Here is a 21,540-nt window from a genome sequence, read left to right on the forward strand (position 1 = left end):
AAGTGCCTTTTAGCTAATACAAATGTTTAATTTTTGAAATCAGGAATGGCAGGCATCTCCTAGATAATACATTAATGAAAATATTCGTGTCCCTGCTTCTCCGTATTATATTTCACAGGCCTAACAGTATGATTTCCATACTTTAAATCCTAACTCCCACAGCAGAAACCAAAAGTTCAGTGTTATTTTTTTCTGTCCCCTGCCAGTGCTTCAAGTATATATATTTTAAATTTAACACAGACATAATCAAAACAGAGTCAGGAAATGACAAAACAGTCCCAAACTATAACATAACACAGAAACAAAAAAATCGCACTTAAATAATTAGTTTTCTAAATGTAATTTTAGTAATATTGCAGGGTCGCCATTAGTCTGAAGTGACTTGCTGGCACTTAACACACATACAGAAGATTGCTGGGCAATCATATTTACATTATGTTATGCTATGTGTGTTTGTGGCAGATTTGGTTTGTCTCAGGAGATGGATTATGGATCATCAAGGTGGGTATTATGGTTGAGTCTTCTGCATCAGATGGTATGTTGTGGTGTTCTTATCTTTTCTCAATACAGAAAAACTAAGGCGTAGTCTTCCAAACCTGTCCAGGACATCTAACATCCAAGTTGAGTCTGTGAAAAACAGTAGAAGTGACTCAAACTTTCAAGTGCCAAATGGAGGAATACCTCGTATTCAACCGCAACCCTCAGCCAGTAAGTATCTTTACAGTGATGCTGTAAACACAGCTTCTGAACACCAGCTGCAAATGGTAGCTATGTGTTTACAGTTTCATGGTAAAGGAATTAGATATTTCATGCTAGTAATAACCACCTGTCCAAATCTAATGCATCTTAAGCAAGTGAGGTGTTTTCCAAATGCAGTTCTTAATGGTGTAGTGTGCATAGAGTTGTCTCAAGGTACCACTTGTTATTGGTATTATACCTTACACTCTAGTTTTCTACATGGAAACCAATAGTCCCTTGGTTAATTATTCCATAAGCAATGGATTTTAGCAAATGACACTGCTCATTTTTATGTAAACGAAGTCTGATTTTCATTATCAAGCAGTATCCCAAAGCAAGAAATCATAAGGTATACTAAATTACCTTCTGCTGTGCACCAACACAGTTTTATTCTTTCATTACAAAAATGAAAATGTGTTGATAAAGAGTGTCAGATTTTTCATCTTGCCGGTGCTCAATTTCAGTGTTACACACTATCTGATGAGTGACTCTGATATAAAAAGCAAGCCAAGATTTTTATTACTTATGATAATTCTCTTCAACAGATGTGAGGCTGAAAATACTGATGTGAAACTTAAGTTTAGCTGCTTTGTGTGTATGCAGACCAAAAGGTGAAATATAAATTTTAAAATAGTTGGGAATTCATATTGGTGTCCAGTACTTATGCTCAAGAACTGATTGGAGCAGCCCCTTCATCCAACTGAGAAATAATTATGATTTCATTTCCATCTTGAGTTTTCACAAGAAAGTAAACAAATATATTTTCAAAGTAATATTTTTACATGGAAGATGTTTTTACTTTTTAAGCTTCTTCTGGGCGGGAGAGGGGCACTCTTAGCATTGCCTTTTCCCCTGGGATAAATTTTAAATTACTGTATGTAATCCATTGATCTATAGTAACATGAATGTGGGATCAAAGGCTAATAGCCTTGTTTAAACATGCTGCTTTGCTAAGAGCAAAGATATGGAATAAGGAATTTTATATATACTCATTGCCAGATAATCAGCTTGTTCGTAAAGAAACTTATGGTGTGTTATCAGAAATATTAACCTGACTTTGCACTTCCTGTGCATAATTTCCTTTGTTTAAAAAGTGGTACAAATCTTGTCTTCTTTATTCAAATACCTTCTTCATAAACTGCCTATATATTTTAGGACTAAATTTTACTTTGGAAGGAATACACAGATGTAACAAGTATATTTTCTGGCAGTTTTATGTACACAAGCCTTAATTATTCTTACATTTGTGCTTTGGTTTACTGGGCCTTCACTGGATGTTTCTTCTGCAAACACTACACATGTTCTTTCCCTAAACTGCCATTCTGCATGAGCTTAACTTGGCAAGGCTGCTTTTGTTTCCACCTAAGGCCAGCTTTGCCTCTCTTTTAACTCCTAATTTACACCGTGGGAAGCTGCAGTTGCTAATATTAGTGACCAGAAATGTATCCATGAGAGTCTCATGATGGTTTAAATACACACATTTTTCATTAACACATGTAGCAATGCCTAGAAAATGGTTGAGCCTTTGAAGCTGTCCATAGTTAATGGAGTTTGTTCACTTTCATTGCTTTCCACACTGTTCAGACTTTATTTACATTTAAGTTATGGATGAATGATAAATGATACTTATGGAGTTTTCATCATTGCCCCTACTTTTCTCCTACTGAATGTTGCCAGTCTGAAGATAGCAGTTAACTCCACGTTACTCTAGATTTCTCTAGATTTCTAAGGCAGACAGGAACAGGTATCCATCTTTCTTTTGAACCGGATTTGAGAATGTTTGGGAACCTAGGTCTCAGTGAATGGTGTGTGTTATTGTATTTTTTCCCTGCATTCCATTGGTAGTCCTTAAATGTACATGAAACTTTTTCCAGAGGTAGGTAGGTTGGTTTATACATACATACATACATACATACATACATACATACATACATACATACATACATACATACATACATACATACATACCCTCATCAATAAATTTAAAACCTGTACAAAAATTACAGATAAAGCTGTTTGTTTCACTGGCTTGCATCCAGCTTTTCAGCTGATGAATGACCACTCTTTGACCACCCAAAAAGACTGTACTTGCAAAGTTAGAACATAGCATGTGCACCTGTAAGTTGTATTAAGGAGGAGAATTGGACAGAATTGAACTGAAACTTTCTGGATTCAACTCAGGCAATGGAAACATACTTACATGATGGCAGAGGCAAAAATAACCCTGCCTACTGCCTTCCAATGCTGATCAAGCGGATTTAAAAATAATTGAATAATAATATAGTTATAGATCAACTCTAATGATGCCTGGTGATGAGGTAATTGAAGAAGAAGTCCCTGTTCATCTTCTGGGATATTTCTTAAATACTGTAAGAAAATAAAACTTTTTTGTTTTTGTTTTTTGTTTTTTTAAGTACTTCCTCTGATAGATAATAGAGAAAGTCCTGTCTTTGTCATATAAGTTGGCAGCTTCTGTTGGGTTTGTCATGTCCCAAGTGTGACATTTTTATTTAACAATCCACGGGCCAGTCTTGGATAGAACCAATCTTACAAATACTGTGCAAATATTTCTCTGCTGCCTCTTAGTTCCATCTTAGATTTTATTGTGCTTATGCATGTATTTGCTATTAATATATACAACTCAGCACTAAAATCAGCCTCTTTACTCTGAGGACTGGAAAGTAGTCACTGTAACACCAAGTATCTATATTAGAGCCAGTAATAAATTTGTTCATAACGTATCTGGAGACAGTGAGATGGCCTAGGCATGTAAATTACACCAAACATTCAGGATGGTGAAACAAACAACTGAGTAATTTTATAACAAACATGAAATTCATTATAGGTGCTTTGGGACAAAGATATCTAACATCTCATATATACTGATGGGGATCTCAGTTTGCTGAACCTGGAAATTAACTTTGGTAGAAAGAAAGCTCTTTGAAAACCAGCTTTGTACATTTGAAAGTAAAAATTCAATGCTAGGAGTTGTGAATTTCTATTAAAAATAGAATGCAACAGATCTATAGTGTACCCATGGCTTGAAATATATATTGTATTTAGTCCACAAGGATATGCTTCAGGTCAAGCAATTTTTGACAAAGATGATCTGAGTTTGGAGCATCTTTTTTGTGAGTTTTGGCCTTACTAACTGGGGTGGGATGGATTAAGGCTGGAAGGCATGCATGAGGAATTGCTAAATGAGGTGGTATGGTGAAAGAAAGAAAAAATTATTCTCTCCATCCACCAGAATTTGGGGTTGCCTGAAAGTTACTGGTTTACAGAAGGACATAACATATGCAAGTTATGTGCAATTCATTGACAACATTGTCTTTACAAAACAATTACCCCACTATTTTGCCCTCAAAGGCAGCTAATAAATTAGAACCTGTGTGATAAAATACTATCTTTAAAAAAAGCATTAAAATTATTTCAGGATGACATGTTAGTTAATTTTTAAATATGCATACACATACATTCACGTTAGGCAACCCCATTCAGTTTTTTGTAGTGATAAAAAGGAGCCACCATGCGCAAGCATGGTTCCCATATGCTTCCCTCATACTGGGTAGAAAATGGACAGCAATTTCAGTCATGCTGTGCTTTTGAGCTTCCTGAATGCATCAGGGCTGGCCATTCTTCAAGGCAGAGGTGTGTACTTGGATGTGCCTGTGATCTTGTCCAGCATAACTATTTTTACCTTCTGTAATGCTGGATTATGAACTGTATATTTATTATTTATTATACTGTATATTTATTATTCCTTTCTACACCAGTTTGGTGTAGTGGTTAGGAGTGTGGACTTCTAATCTGGCATGCCGGGTTCGATTCTGCGCTCCCCCACATGCAACCAGCTGGGTGACCTTGGGCTTGCCACGGCGCTCATAAAATTGTTCTGACCGAGCAGTGATATCAGCGCTCTCTCAGCTTCACCTCCCTCACAGGGTGTCTGCTGTGGGGAGAGGAATAGGAAGGTGACTGTAAGCCGCTTTGAGCCTCCTTTGGGTAGGGAAAAGCAGCATATAAGAACCAACTCTTCTTCTTCTTCTCTTCTTCTTAAAGAGAAGCCATAGGTTAAGCGATATGTGGCTGCTTATGCTGGGTAAATACCATGTTAATGTTAATATTAGTGACCTAAAATGGATTTCTGATCCCTGAAATTTAATAGTCCATATGCAAAAAAAGTTACCACTTTGTGCTTCACTTTGGCAACTGGGTTCGTATCATCCCCCCCCCCCCATGCTATAGCATTTGTATTTTGCTTCAGGCATCTACTGAAATTTTCTTCCTATTGTTGAGGAGAAATGGGAAGGAAAATCAGAGAAAAGTGAGAGGCTCTTGGTGTATAAACTGTTTTGTACTTTCAAAAATGTAATGGCCAATTTTCAGTGCTTTGCCAAAGGGTTCTTCTTAAAGCTGTTTGTGCACTATTGCTCAATTTAAACATAAATCTTGGTAATTGTGAGGAACAGGTTTGAGCTCTGAGGCTTCATTCAGAGTGAACCTGAGTTAAAGGATCAAGATCAGGCCATAGCATCCCACTCTTGCATGCAGTTCCCTTCCCCCCCCCCTTTCTCAAGTTGGTTATTGTGTGAGCATACTAACCTGTGTTAAATGGATGCTGTATGGGCGTATAAAAATAATGTGAAGAACCTGGCTTTAGTCTGGATTTTCAAGGTCCAGGATTGCCCTTAGTTTTGCTTTGAAGCAGGTCTTGCCCATAGGTTCTAGAAATGTTATACCTGTAAAGCTCTGACTTTACACTTAGGCAGGCTGTAGGTTGTCTGATATCTTAAGATACTGCCAGTGCTATTATCCTTTGAGCAAGCCCCATTGAATCTGGGTAGGATTCCGAATAGACCTCCTTACAATTATTCTCTGCATCTTGTTTTGGTTGAAGGTTTACTGCTGAGACTTTGCGTCTTCCTCTCTTAGACCGTTTACACACTGGGAACTTCACTACCCCAGCTTTCGTGCAGGAGCACAAATCAGGGGCGGATGAGGAGCACCGGGCCAAATGCCCCCCCGTGTGGGTGCAGGAAGAGGTGGGGCAACCTGCCACAACTAAAACTCCAGCCTGGAGCCTGGCATGAAGCCTCCAGTGCATAAACGGTCTATAGAGGAATCCACACATATTGTTCTATCTCATTTAACAAACTGCAGTGCTGGGTAATTTCTCATTTTTTTTAAAGAAAGAGAACATCAGGTTAGGAAAGCACATCTAAAAATCCACTATGATTTTTTTTTTCAAGATCAGTTTTTAGGGTTGAAGAGTTTCTGGAGAAAGAAGCTACCTTCCAAAGATGACTATTTGATATGAAACTCCCCTAGGTTGGGAATTAAATTTGACAGCTCACTACGTTGAGTTTTCAGTGTAACTTTGCACTGGTTTGGCTGTGGCATGTTTGGCTGGTGGTTTGTTCTCCCTTTGGGTGTATGGACTATTTTGCCTTCTTCAGTTTTGGCCTGCAAGAAGCTTTTTGCCTGCTGAGACCCATAACGCATTTTGTTGTACAAAGTTTCTGACACACTTAGCTTTGCAATCCTTTATGGTGTGGTGAGCATCACTTCTTCTCTTTCAACTGCTGCTACTGGAGCTATAACAACTTTGAAAGCTTTTCTGCTGTTCATCAGTTTTTTTGCTTCCTGGTGCTTCGTAGGCAGATACGGTCCTAAAATCTAGTGAATTTTGAATTGTATCTTCTGTCTTTAGACAAATATAACATGTCTTTGTTTCAACAGCTCTGCAAAGGCAGAAAAATTTGCCCCGTGTTGCCTTCAAAACCAAACAGCTACTTCATACTCCAGCTGCCAAAGGAGGTAATTAGCTTATAGCCTCTTATTGAGCTCCCGCAAAACTCAGGAAAAAAAACCCTTGGTTTAAACATCTGCAATTCAAATGTTGCATGTGAAGACTAACAATAAGCACATTTGTTGGTGAATACAATATTGTAAGTTCTATACAGAGATTGCGACAATCTTCAGATGTTAGCTATTAGAATCTTAAGCTATGAAGGAAGGCTTTGATTCTTACGAAAGTGAACTCTTAAAGTCCCAAATCTTAAAATTAATGATAACCATTGCTTTAGGTATGTACAAGACTGTTTATTTCTTAAGAGGGGAAGTAATGCCAATTGTGTTGGAATTTAATTACTTGTCTCTTTACTGTAGAAGCAGAATTGAATGGTGTACATTAGTTTGGAGCACAGTCCATTAGTCGCTTCTCTTGCCATAGCTTGTATTTGACCGTTTATGCACTGGGAACTTCACTGCCCCAGCTCCCATGCAGGAGCACAAATCCGGACCGGATGAGGTGAACCAGTCCAAATGCTCCCCCATGTGGGTGCAGGAAGAGGTGGGGCAACCTGCCATGACTAAAACTCCAGCCTGCAGGCCGGCATGAAACCTCCAGTGCATAAATGGTCTTTGTGAAGCTCCATGCCTAGCTGATGATGTCTTAATTTCAAGGCATTGAGCTGAAAAAAAATTGTGTGCTATCTTGAAACATAGAAAACTACTGACTGGTTCTCTTATTTTGACTAAATCTGTCTACTGCTGACATAACTCAACAATTTCAACCCTCAGAATAGTTAATATGGAGCATAATTCAGATGGTTTTTGTTTTGAAGGGGTATGTATTTGGTAATAGTCTTAACACTGTCAAAGGCTCATCCATTTTTAGACAGCATCTTTCATTGTCTTTTTTAAAAGTTGACACTATCATACATTTTTCTTTGTGAATTATTTTTTAACAGCCGGATGAAATTCTTCAGATCTGGAGCTCTTGCATTCTTTCAGGAAATTAAAAGCTTCTTTTGATCAGGTTGTCGGTTTAGGCAAAAGCTAAATCCACTATGTTGTCTAGATTTTTAATAAACTATGCCCACATGGCTTAAATAAACACTTGTTATAAACATGTGGAACTGTCTTATACCAAGTCAGACTGACAATTGCTGTCTAGGTTCTCATGCAGAAAAAAGGCTTTCTTAATATCTGTCATCCGACAACTTTTTGTCTGAAGATGTCAGCAGTTGAAACTACAACAAAGTGTGTGCTGTACCACTGAGCCACACGACCCCTCCTTATAGGTGGAAACTCCCTACCCAGCAGGTGGAAGGCCTATTGATCTAACTCTTTCTAGGTGTTCAATCCTGCAGGACCACTCCTCTGTTACCAATGTGTGTTTATAGGATTGGCTCCGGACATCCACAAATGTCATGGAAAGGAGCTACCTGTGACGCATCTCACAGTATTTCCAAGAGTTTCTACAAGCAAATTTTTAGAGATTATAGAAGGTTTGGGTGGTGGAAAGATTGCTTCCACAAGCTACAGTCAGCTCTCCGCTTGGGAATCTGGATCTTACCCAATATGCATAATCTCTGTATGTAATCTGTGTTCTTCTCACATTTCTCAGCAAGGTATTTTAAAGAGTGCTTTGTTCTGATTTGCAAAAGCTCTTGCAAAATATGCAGGTAGCATCTTTCAAGGATCTTAGTACAGTTTGAAATTACTCCTGTTTTGTAAGTAGGTTGCAGATTTGTGCTTAGTGAAGGGGTTTGTCCAAGAGCTATACATAAACGAGAGGCTGATTATTGTTTCACACTACGCTCCCTTCTTTTAAAGCAAGCATATGCCTGCCTTATAGATTTCACTTGTGATAACCCTCAAGGGTTATCTTGACCTTTTCAGGATATTTCTAGGCTTCTGAAGGGTAGTAGATGTATAATCTATTAACTGCCTGCTGCATAGATTTTTTAGCTTCAGGTGGGAAGAAAGTGTTCAGATATTCCCCTTGCTGTTGAAAGAACCTGTTGATAGAGAAAATTATTAAGCAGGAATATAACTTTCCCTATGTCAGTTGTGTAGTTGATGCAAATGTGTGGTAAATTTGTCATCTGTTTGAATTCATTCATATAATGAATTCTTAATATCTTCGGGGAGGGCGGTATATAAGCCTTCGGGGGGGAGGGCGGTATATAAATCTAAAAAAATAAAAATAAATAAAATAAAATGATAACTTATAAAATAACCAGTGACTTCTCCAGTGTTCATGCAGGAATCTGAGAAAAGTCTTAGCAGGTTTTAATCTTTATACGGGGTCACCTTTTTTGGGAAGATTTATTGTAACCATGTGTTCCTCCTGGGATCTTGATGACCAAATAGGTGTTGCAGCTAAGGAATGTTGGTACCTCAGCTCACATACTTTCCAGGCTTCTATTAAATGTCATTTTTCTGTTGTCACAAATCTTCATGGAACATAACAAAATTAAGTAAGGAATGAGGTAGCCTTGTTCAAGGTAGCAGATTCTGAATGTCATTATATTTTTGTCTTAGGTTTGCATATAAAATGGTTGTGTTCATCACTGATATTTTACCTACTTGAGGAGCATGAGACTAGGACTGGAGATGGTTTCAGTGTTTGTAGGTTACTAGCAAGTAACTGAAATTTTATTTTGAGCTCAATGCTTTATGACATCTTCAGAAAAAGACTAATGGATATAAATTCATACAGCCCTGGGTCTGCATAATAGGTCTAGAGAGTGGGGGGAATTCTTTTCCTCATACTTCAGGAGCTTAATCGAATATAGTTTGCTGATTCGTAATAATGCTTATTAGATGTAACCAGACTCGAGCTGTGGAGGTCCGGGGGAATGGAAAAGGAGGGTTCTCCCTGAGGCCTCCCCAATTTTTCCAATGGAAATTTTGAAAGAACCAGAAACAAACTTCCTATGAAATAATTATTTCTAAAGATGGGGGTGTGGGGTAGGATGTTCTAGATATCCAAGATATATTCCAATACCTAGAAGGATACCTAAACTTCATGAGGGGAGCATGCTGGACTTTCATTGCTTTTCAGCTACTGCGTGCCTTCTGTTGTCATTTTGACCTGACTTGTGGTTGACCTTGTGGTCGATATTTTCACCTCTCCTTCAGACCACGATCAAACATATACCCACAGACTGAGTAGCCAGTAGCTTACTGCTCTAACTTGTTGGAGGGAAAAAAGATCAGAAGGAGGTGGGGCAGAAATTGCACCAAAGCCTCAGAGGAAGACTCTGAAAGCTGTCTAACCAGGTAGCAAAAATTAAGGTACACGCATATAGGATATATCAGTTTACAATTTTCTATCAAGTATTTGCTGTTGTGCTTGTGCAAACCTAAGGCATTTTTAACTTTTTAATCCTATAAATGTAAAAATTGCTTTTTATATGCTAAATAACTTATAATGATGTATTTTATATATTGTTAAAGCAGTAAAAATAGCCTAGGTTTGATAGGACATAAATATTGCATATATTTAAATGAGCAGCATTTGAAATCGCATGACTGGCAATCATACTGCTTTGGGCCATGTTGTTCAATATCATGGTTCCCACTCCTCATAGACCCACAATTCTTGACCAGTCTGTCCACTGACTGCAAAATAAGGAGAAATACATTAGATTTTCTCATGCCTAAGCTTTTTTGTTGTGTGGTATTGGTCTGGTGCAGCCTTTTCCAGGCTTTTTACTGTTGAGAAACCCCTGAAACATTCTTCAGGCTTCAAGAAACCCAAGAAGTGGTGTGCGCATGCAGTTTCTGGTTAGGAAGTGTGTACATGCCCACCAGGGGCCCCTCCCCAGCCCACCACCTCCAGGCCCATCATTGGCCATTTTGGGAGGGGTAGGTGGGCTGCGATAATTAACACCCGTCCATTCAGAAAACCCTTCCAGGACTGTAAAGAAACCCCAGGGTTTCATGAAACTCTAGTTGAGAAAGCCTGATCTGATGTTTAATGGACGGTCTAGTTGTAATCTTTGGGAAAGTTCCACTCCAAGGTCTTTTAATAGAATCTTTTCATCCAGTATGACATTTGGAAGCCCAGAGTATAAGTGGCTAGGCAGTACACTTTCTAGAACAAAAATTACCTGAATGTGCAAAGTCTTGGAAACCTAAGCAAAGAGCTGATGCAGAATAAACTACCTTTTAAAAACTATTCTGGGTTCTGAGGGTGAAACAGACCTACTTAGTCATTCAGGAAGCTTCACAGATTTGCTATTTTCCTTCCTGAGGTAGATTTTTTTTGTGTGTTGCTGTTGTTTCTGAAACCTTCCTTTCCACTTAAGAATGGATAACGTATCAGCCTTGCTGAGGTTCTTGGTACTATATCCATGGATATTGTCCTGGACTGACAATATTTTTTGCTTCTTTGGGTCTGTGCCACATAACACAATTTAGACAGCAGTGTTTTGTATACTGTAAATTCTCAAAGTAATGACTTCTTGACATGTTCAGTTTGCACTGTGTGATGCAGTTTGATTTGCATACCCTTTAAAATAATTAGCTCAGTAGTGGTATGTGTATTTGCCTGTTGGTTTAGGATTATTCAAAGAAACTCTCTGCATGCTTCCATTAACCTCCTATTCCTTTGAAAAAATTCTGCCTTGAGCAAAGAGCCAAAAGTCAGTGTGCTGCATGATTCTTACCTAAAAGTCGGTGGTGCTGAAGAGGATCAGATGTGGGTATGGGAAGATGTTCTCTGGCAAAGACCTTTCATTTTGATTGGAATTAACTGGGGAGTCTATTAATAACTGCATCATGCTGGTCATGGCTTGGATCTCAAACAAAGAGATTCTTCTTTGAGCCACGTGCTGCTACTTGCAAAAGACCTTTTTGTTCCAGCAAAGTTCACAGCTGCATGCAATGCGTTGGCAGTGTGGTATAGTGATAACTGAAGTATTGTACAATGTCAGCTTGGATGTGAAGGCCCATTGATAGAATAGCCTGGGTCATACGGAAAGAAAGGTTGACAGAAATCTATTAAAAAAAATAGAGGCTGCATTAACCTAGAGAAATCTCACAGATTTTGGTCTTATGATATCCATACATCCATCTATAAATCCATTTAGTCCATCTGTATTGTTCAGCAAGCTGTATGCATCTTTTATAAGAAATCTCTCTTTGTACTGTGCCGGAGGTATATGACATTTTGTTACAGATTCAAGAGCTTTATAAACCTGTAGTTACATATGAGAACGCTCAGACATACAACTCCCTTCATTTAGAAGTTCTTATAGTTCATGGAATTGACGTTTCCAAAACAACTCATTCTAGTTGCCCTTTTGAACCTCGTACCCACTTTCAGTTCATCAGTGTCTAATTTCAGAGTGCTGCTGTATAATAACTTCCCCCAAAATGTTCAAAGAAGAGTTACCATCAACATTTTGTCTTTCTACACAATTATTTTCTCCTTTGACTGATGTTTTATTTAAAAATAGTAAAACGAGGCTTCCTCTTGTAATAACTTGAATAAAGAGCTCAGATCAGAAGTTTCTGTTAGGAGTTTGCAGTTCCTGGGAACTTCCTGGGAACATTGGCCTAAAGAAGCATGCACATTTCGGTGTGCTGTAGCAGTACTTCCTGGATCTTTTAAAGGGGTGGTGTGACATGTTTTCTGTGTGATTAATCATTTATTAGACTTATATCCCACTGCTTTCCAAACATGGTGGCTTACAACACAAAACGCTCCATAAAATCCCCACATACAATCATGAATGTATGCTGGGTTTAATTGTTGAAGATCACTTTAAATGTAGATGGTTAGTATCCTGTAATCCCTATTCCAAATGTATGATTGGTGCATTTGGGAAATGTCTGTCTTCAGACCATGTATGAAAGGACATCTGGAGGGCTGCAGTTTGACTACCCCTGTCCATGGACTACAATGAGCCCCTGCCAGCAAGCGCTGGCAGGAGCTCATGGGAATTGTTCTGTATTACAATGATGTATGCAAGGCAACAAATATCTATTTTTGTACTTCAACCAGAACCAAGCTGTCCTGTGTGCTGGTATCATTTTCCTGCCTAAGATCTCCCGCTTTCATTTTAACCAGTAACTAGTTTTGCCTTCTCTAGACATTTGCAGAGCATTGGACTTTGTATACAAACATTTCATCTTAGGAAGGACTTCTTTCTTCCTGTGGAGGGATGCGCAAAGAAGTTTTGCCTGAGTTGTACTGGATAATATCTCCCATTGGGCCTTATTATCAGCTGTCATATCCTCTATTCCTCATTTCAGTTTCCGCTCACTCTACAAGAGTAGCTGCTGTTTTCTACTGCTACAGACAGACTAACATGGCTACCCATCTTAATCAGGAAAAGAGAAGTTGCTATCAAAGCAAGAGTCTACCAACACCTTAAAAACTAACAAAATGCATGGCAGAGTAGGAGCTTTCATGAGTCACTGCTCACTTCAGATACCCTGCCACAAACATTGTTAATCTTTAAGGTGCTACTGGACTCTTGTTGTTTACCAGATGTATAATTTAGCAGCTTGATCTTTTGTCAAGAACCATGTTGCAGGTGCTCAGGCAAGAATAAATGCCATATTTGGCAGGAGAGTTCTCATTTCTCTTTTCCTAGTCTCATTAGTTTGTACCATCAAGTATGCCACTGTTATTTCCTCAGAGGCCTCTATCCCATCCTCCTTCCATACTGTAGAATGCTCTGTCATTCTGGGGAGGAACTGAGCCGGGAGGCATGCGTGTTAGTGCTCCTCCCCTCAGGTTGGCCAGGCCTAGGCTCCCAGTTTCTTTTAGCGTAGCTTTGAAAGTTCTGGGTTTTGCTTGGCACAGAGTTCCTGTAGTATGACTCTACAGAGGACTGCTCAGAGAGCACCGCTTACAGGTAAGGAACCTGCTCTTGCTGAAGCCGTTGTGATGGATGCAAAATGGCTTCTGTGACTGATGGAAGTTCATCTTTTGTACTACTAACATCAATTTGATAAGCCCTTCAGCTCTGTAAGCAGGAAGCAGGCTTACAGTAATTCTTTTTTTCTAATAAGCTGGCTGAAACTGAGTAAGTATGTAGCATATAGCGAGTGCCTTTCAGGTTCTGCTGTTTTTAATGCGTTTTGCTACTTTGTCTGTGAAATGACTTTTTTTTACTTTGATGATTTTTCCAGTACCTCCTCCCAGTAAATTCCGGTCTCCAGCAGCACCATCTCCCCTGGCTCTGAGGCAGCCAGTGAAGGCATTTAGCAACCATGGACCTAGTTCTGCTGTTCCAGAACCCCCCCAGCTTTCACACAGCAGCTCTTCCCCTGGGCCTTTAGCAGCTTCCAGTTCAGCCTCCCCAAGCCCAGGCAACAGCATCAACAGTGCTACACTGACAAGACCTGCAGGGACGAGGAGTGGCTTGCCAAGACCTAGTGCCCCTTCCCCTGGGGGCATACCAGTGCCTCGCAGCAAGCTCGCACAGCCTGTTCGCAGGTTAGTCTCTTCTTATCACAGAGGCAGTCTGTCAAGAGAAGACTGTGTGTGTGTGTGTGTGTGAGAGAGAGAGACTAGTATTGCATGTTAGCCTACATCCCCCCCTTCTTTAAAGCATTTCTTAAGAGTATAGGGTTATTCAATCCGCTTTTTAGGCAGGAGGGAGACCTCTTTGACCACGAAACAGGCATTGGCAAAATGTGGAATAGAGGCTATAATGAGGAGGAGAAGTGGGCAAGATTGAGTTAAAAAGCTGGTTGGATCAAGCACCATCAACCACTTTGGATTGAGAACAGAAATCTCAACGTATTCAATTTACTACTGAACTGGGAACTAATAAAGTAAACCGGTAAATGGTAATGAGTGGGGAAGGCACTGGCAAACCACCCCGTATTGAGTCTGCCATGAAAGCGCTGCAGGGCGTCACCCCAAGGGTCAGACATGACTCGGTGCTTGCACAGGGGATACCTTTACCTTTACCACACAGGATGCCTGTTGTGGGGAGATGAAGTGTTCGTAAGCCATTTGGGGATTCCTCTGGGTAGTGAAAGTGGGGTATTAAAAAAACTGTTCTTCTCTATTTATGAATATGATTCACATTGCTACCTGACTTTGGTGAGAGAGAAGAGGCCCGGATGCTTCAACATAGTTGCTCGCAAAGTGTTGTGTTTTGGCTGCCACTTTGTAGCGTGTCTTGTCATAATTGACTTGCTCCGGTGTACATGTCAGTGGGATTTGTTTTGTCTTGCGTATCTGTAGGGCAGGTTACCCTGGCCAGTGGCTGACCACACAGAGAGAGTCCATGTGCACTGCCTTTAAAATAGCCATTTTGCAAAGATGCTTAGGAGATGTTTATGGTGCAATTATTTTGTTATGATGTCTTGTCCTGTTCTTGTTCCCAGCAGCACCAGTAAATGGTTCTAAATATTAACATCAATTAAATCCTAACTATTACATTTGATTTAACAATACATGTTGATGGGACACAGGCTAGGCATAACTTCTTAACTTAAAAGGTACACTTTCAGTTAAATAATTGTAACTTCTAAGAAGCCTAAGCACATATATGGTTTTCTAATGGCTATGCTTTCACATGAATACATTTTATGTTTCAGGACATTGCCAGCACCCAAAACCTATAGCAACATGAAAGACGAGAGCTGGAAGGATGGCTGCTACTGAACTGCAAATAGCTCAGCAGGTACTCCTTCACCAGGCTAAATGACAGATCGATATGCAGACCGTTCAGATAAGACTTTGGGGGGTTCGTAAATCCCTAGACCTCTCTGTCCTTAATTAGCACAAACTGGCAGAGATTATGAAACAGCACTTTAATGACATTAACATCAGATACTTTGTGATCACTCAAATCACTTATACATTAATAATTTTTTGACCTCTGGAGAGCCCCAGCCCCTTCTTGCTTCTTAAAAATTGTTACAAATGTTCACATGGATGAAATGGCCAACATCTGGGCGTATACCTAACCTAACAAAATGCCAAAGAAAAGTCCATCCAGAAAAAAAAGCAGCATGTAAAATAGTAAACTAAAATGTTCCAAAGCATCACATGTGATCTGGTTTGGTTTGATTGCAGCAAAATGCATTGTTTGAATAAATATGTTCATGTTAACATATTAATCAAAGTAAAAAAAATTGGGATCATCACATTTTACTATGCTGATGAGATGGTTTAAACCAATTGTGGACAGTTTGGATGGAGAAAATGCAGCCACAATAGGGCAGTTACTTCTGAGGTCCCCCTACAAGAGTAGAAGGGAAGCCATGCTGTTGTTTTACCTTAAAAAAAACAACAAACAAACACAGTGCAGATGCATTTGGTCTCTCCCTAACCTGGGTGGGATATGTTGCATCCTTTTATATTCACGTATCTGGTTCTGTGCTATTTTATTTGGATTGCCAAAAAGGGCTTCGTATCAGTTGTACAATCTTTCTACACCTTACTACAGTTCCTGGCTCAGGAAAGATGGCCTTTGCTATCACAGCCACGTTTTTTTAAATACATGGCTCATGTTGTTTTGAGAAGTCCCTTTTTTTACAGCAAGTTTCCTTGAACACGAAAAAGTATCCATTCAGAAATCCCACCACAGTGCTTGTCGCCTGGAACTCAGCTGAACATGCCTTTGGTTTGGCATGAAGAAAGGCCAACTATGCACTTGTAACCTAGAGGCTCCAAGGAAATAAGTCGTACTGTTGATCTCTAATGATATATTCATGTAGGTATCATTACATGGTATGAGGGAGTTTTCCATACCCTTTTAAAATTTTGATTTCCTAAGTTTATTTTTAAACTGTAAATATTTCTGCAAAGTTAGTGCCCATGTTAGTATTTTTAACCATGTACTTTGCCTTACACACCTATATTTTACATTGCTGGTAAACCTGCCACATGTGTTTACAAGATATGCAGCTCTTTTGGTGGCTTTTCAGATTTACCAATACTTGCCACACTGTCTTTGCTTATCCTTGTTGGAAGGATATCCCATACAGCAGGAAAACTGCTCCCAATACCCAAAGGCCCTCCCCTCCTCATTTGGTGTTCCTGCCATGGGATAACAGCTGGTGGGTGGCTGGTCAGTTTCAAAAAGAAAATGCCTCTGGATGCCTCTTCATTTAGTGGATGAAGAGGGCTGTCTTTCTGCATAATTGGAAATATGCAGAAGTCACAAAGTACATAATGAAGCAAGTAGCTACAGTCTTTTGAGTATTGACTGAAGAATCCCATTCGTAGGTTTGGTAGGTCACATTTAAACGTTGTCAGTGCCTGCCTCTCAAAATGGACTTTTAATATCTCTTCACAAAGAGGGTTCTTGATATTGGAATTTCACAGCACTCAGATTTTTATCTAGTTTCTATAGATTAGTGGATTAAAAGCCATGCAATTTTACTTGAATTGGAAAGTGAGCAAGATCTCTTCATAGCGGATTGCAGCTCCAACGGTCTAATTCCCTTACTGATCAAAGAAGGGCCTCTTCCCACGTGAGTTAGTTAGGAAAAAAATTCTAGGATTCATTCCACTCTCTAAAGACAGAATTTGGGAATGGTTTGAGCAGTGTCACCTGCCGAGAAAGACTCAATTGGGAATGCTGTACCGCGTTCTGATTTTCCGCATAAACAAATGTTGAAAGTAGATAGAAATTCTTCCTACACTATATTTTTATACAAGATGATTTTCAGAAGCATTCTTGTGGATCATGAGCATAGTGTGGGAAGCCAATTATATATTTTTTTCTTTTCATCTTAACACCCCAGTTAAACAAAGATCTACTGATAAAGATTGCTTTCCAAAATTTATCTATCAGTAACACGTAGGAAAACTGAAGCAGGGGTGATAACAGGGAGATATGCTATTAGTACAGTGCATTTTATTTAAAGTACTGAGCAGAAAACAATATGAGGTACCCAGTTATTTTAAGTAATTCCATCCTGCCTCATTAAAAACTTGGCTCTAGCTAATCAGATATCACATTCTTCAGAGATGAAGAAATGCTAATTTTTTGTTTTATTAGGAAAACACTCGTTTATTTTATTCAGAAAACTCGTTGCCTTCTTAACCAAGCTACATGACTAGATTTCATAAATTGTTTTTATAAAGCTCAGCCATTGTTGTCATCTTGAAGGCATATTACATTCTGCTGCTACATCATAATAGACATTCAACAAATAAAAATTCCTGAAAGAAGATAACTGCCAGTTTACTAGAGGAGACTTCTTGTTCCCAGTTAATTACTGGAACATCCTAGGGCTTTCTGTGTTTAGAGGTTTGGGTATATTGAAGAAGCGTGAAAACATGAATTTGATGAACTAGTGCCTATGATTTACTTAATTTATGTTTGATGATAGTAGTAAGGGTTTTATGAATGTGGATAATTTTTTGTGCCAACAGCTGAGAATTGTTGTGTGTATGTAGGCAGAAAAGAAAGAGTTCTGCTTCCAAAGTTATTTAATTTTCTCCTCAGTGTTTGAACGTTTTTCTAAGTGTTAATAAAAGTTAAAAAGGAAAAATATAAATATTATTACTGCAACACTCTGGCTCCTTTTTTTAAAGAAGAAAAAATAAAAATTTGTATGCAAAATGAACTTTCTGAAGTTTCTTGAGGTAAATGAAACTCTTCATCTTCCTTATTTAATGATGGGATCCATTCTCTCTTTGTAGCCTCAGTCTGTTTCCGCACTGGGAACTTCGCTGGCCCTGCTTCCGTGCAGGAGCACAAATCCAGGGTGGCTGAGATGCATTGGGCCAAATGTTCCTCCATGCAAGAGCAGGAAGAGGCAGGGCAAGCCAGCCTGCAGCTTGCAGCCGGTGTGCAGTCTCCGGTGCAGAAACCTTCTTCCAGACACTGTGGGTAGGGTGGGAGATACAGCCACAGTAGATATAGCAGCAGCAGCAGCAGCCTAGTTTTAACATGTGGATCTGCCCTGTTCAGGTACAAAGGATGAGTGTGGGATCTGCAATATGTCCCCCAGTGTCATTTCTCTATTAGCCGAGCTTCAATACCAAGTGAGTCTTGTTAGGGGAAAGATTAGGAAGGAGGAAATGCTGCTGAAGCTCCCTTAGACCAAGGCCTCTCTGGAAAGTACCTTAGTAACCGGCCAACACAGCTCAGGACCTCTTGAGAACCTCTAGACTTCCAGTGCAATACTAGAGCTATAACAAAGTAACATAACCAGCCTGCTTAGACACTAACGTTGGCACTCTTGAACCTTAGCAAGTTTTAGGATTTCTGTCACAGATACCTCCAGCGAAATTGTTCAGGGAGTGTTCATAGTCCTACATCCTGCCCCTCCTACTCTTAAACTGGACCCTTCTGCTGGCTTTGCAGTATCCTGTAAACTTGAAAACAGAGTGGGATTTCCTCCGCTACCTGTTCAGCTATCAGTGACTTTCCTTCATTTCTTCTTCAGTGAAGGGCAGAAAGTTTATTTTATTAAAAAGCCAGATTTATAGGCTTCAGTCAAAAAAAATTAGTTGGAAATGGGATCTGTTGCAATCAGAGCTTTATAACTGCTTTTAAGGTAAAATTGTTACGTTAGGCACAGGTTATAGGTTACAACTCTTTTAATTAAAAAAAACTTGCAGCAAAGCATGTGTGGACGTGCTTAAATCCCCTTAGAGCAGTTCTCACAAAGCAGTTTTCTCAGCTCTCAGCCCCACCTACCTCACAGAGTGTCTGTTGCAGGGAGGGAAAGGGAAGGTATTTGTAAGCCACTTTGGGACTTCAGGTAGTGTAAAGTGGGGTATAAAAAACAACCAGGTGATTTTTTTAAAATGTGAGCCGCTGGAGGTTCCTGCAGATAATGAGAGTGCTTTAAGTGCTTTTTGCTTTAAGGTATCCATGAATTACAAGATGAATACAATTGCTTCATGTAGAGGTAACACATATCAGCAACGTCAAATAGTTGCACTGGTGTTTCAGACATCATCTGCATGTGTGCCTGTCAGTAGTGGGGTGGATACTACCTGTGTCCCACCACTCTAATGAGCAACATGGATTTCATTTACTTACTAAAAATACATATAGTTTCCCACTTTTCATTTTGGACCAAGTTTAAAGCCTTTCTCTAGTCTCAGGAGCCTTCTGTTCTGTTAGGAGCTCTTCTGTTGGAGGAAGAGTATAACAAGAAAGGGTGGCATGGGAAGCAAAAGGCTTCCAATCTGTCACTACTCTTACGGCAAGTTTAAATGGGTTTATGTGCAAAGTCAGTTCTCTTCCAGCAAGGGGGAACTGTGCTCAGAAGAAATTCTCAAGCAACAACGAAGCTGGTCTGCTGGGACGCTGATGTCTGAGCACACTCATTTTTAGAGTAAAAATTACTGCCTTCATGTAAACATCTGGAAAATTGGCTGTACTTTAGGTACCAATAAATGCTAATAGTCCAGACATTCAAAGAAAGGACACCTCATATATCCTGACACCACCGAGAAACACAACTGAGCTTCTAATGGAAATTAAATAAGTGGAAGCTGTCCAGAGTTGCTTCTCCCCACAAAAAAAAAAACGCAAGAGTCCAGCACCATGTGAAAGACTATCATATTTATTGTGGACTGCAGCATCTTTTCATAAATGCCTGAAGTGTATTTAAATGGAGTTTATGTATAAAACTTTCAGACATAGCACTTTAATTGCTGCCCCTCTGGATGTGTGCTTGAATTGTCTAAAGGTTTTGGACCTGGAATAAAACTCAAGAGGAAGCTAATGTAACGTGCATCCATTGGGCCCCACCCACTTATCACTTGCTGTTTATTTCCTTCCTAAGAAGCCCCATCCTGTTCCCTGGCTTTGGGGAGTATGTAGGAAGCATCTCAGAAATGGCTGGTTGTTGCTGGCCTATTTTGAGCTGTTGTTAATTATTTTTAATTGACTTTTTAATTTTTATCTAATTATATCTATTTTATTGCTATGTTTTGTGATTGAACACCGCCCTGAGCCTGCTCACTGAGAGGGCAGTATTGAAATCAAATCAGTAATTTAGGGACACTTCCTTTGCTGTCCTGCAGGATTTGAAAGTATTTCAAGTAGAATGGATAGAGCAGCCTTTTTCAACCTTTTGACTGTGGAGGAACCCCTGGAATGTTCAGACTTTGAGGAGGCCCGGAAATGATGCTAGCTTACCATGCCCCAGGAAGTGACATCACCACCCACACCCTTAGCCCTCCTTTTGTTGCCTCCTCGCCTTTACTACTAGTATGGCAGCTCATGTAGACTGGAAAGAAAAGCAGGAGCTAAGAAGTCAGCCCAGACTCCGCCATACTGTGCCACTTCAGAGCTCGCACGGATCCCCATCAGAATTCTCATGGACCCCTAGGGATCCACGCACCCCTGGTTGGGAATTCCTGGGCTAGAGACTTAATCCAAACTGTTTGCTCACTTCACTTATTGTCGGGATGTCCTGGAAATTAAAGGCACCTTACTTTTTTTGTAGACTCAAGACACCTTTATTAGTGTTACTGCCTTTTTTGTATAGTGCATTCTACTGGGTGGGGTAGCATGGTCAGTTTTATACATTACAATAATGGTTCTTTAAAGAGAAAAGATATGCTGTTCTAGAGTGACACCTGCTGGTGCTATTTGTGTTTGGACATGAACATTAATTGGGACTCAAAAGGCCTTTCTCATTATTTGCAGGCAGTTTATTTTGGGGTCTCAATCTAGACAAGATGGGGAAAACTGGTTGTAGGAGATGACCATACCCCCCCCCCCAGTTATTAATTATTTGGAAAGGCAGGAAAAATTATTGGTAGTTTAATCAGAACTGTCATAATTGATCGTACTAGTGATCCAGCAATGGCAGTTTTAAAAACCTAGAAAATTTCTTTGGTGGGGGCATGGATGCTCCTAGGCCCAAGATAGGGAAATGTCGGCAGGACCTACAAAATGTGCACTTTCCCATCCATACAGGATCCAGAGGAACTTTGACTGTGATCTTTCCAAAAAGCATGTGCCAAATCAGGTTTATGAAAGACCACAGGAGAGGGGGGTGGGGGTGGGGGCACAAAAGGAGAACAAGCACATCATGAGAATGTTCCTGAAA

General features: G+C 39.7%; 1 protein-coding gene across 3 annotated transcripts in view; it reads left to right on the forward strand.

The window, feature by feature from the left end:
- The window catches only part of SLAIN2 (SLAIN motif family member 2), a 38,972-nt gene extending 20,885 nt beyond the window's left edge, over nt 1-18,087 (forward strand). Inside the window, exons 6-9 of one of the 3 annotated variants that reach the window (XM_077301912.1) lie at nt 571-708; nt 6,481-6,558; nt 13,681-13,987; nt 15,103-18,087. In XM_077301912.1, coding sequence (XP_077158027.1) covers nt 571-708; nt 6,481-6,558; nt 13,681-13,987; nt 15,103-15,169 — 590 coding nt within the window. In that variant the 3' untranslated portion in view covers nt 15,170-18,087. The remainder of the gene's footprint in view (nt 1-570; nt 709-6,480; nt 6,559-13,680; nt 13,988-15,102) is intronic. The other 2 variants (XM_077301913.1, XM_077301914.1) reach the window with 2 other exon arrangements.
- Nucleotides 18,088-21,540: the final 3,453 nt, after the last annotated feature.

The sequence above is a fragment of the Paroedura picta genome, chromosome 10 (assembly GCF_049243985.1).
Source record: "Paroedura picta isolate Pp20150507F chromosome 10, Ppicta_v3.0, whole genome shotgun sequence".
In the NCBI taxonomy this organism is placed as follows: Eukaryota; Metazoa; Chordata; class Lepidosauria; order Squamata; family Gekkonidae; genus Paroedura; species Paroedura picta.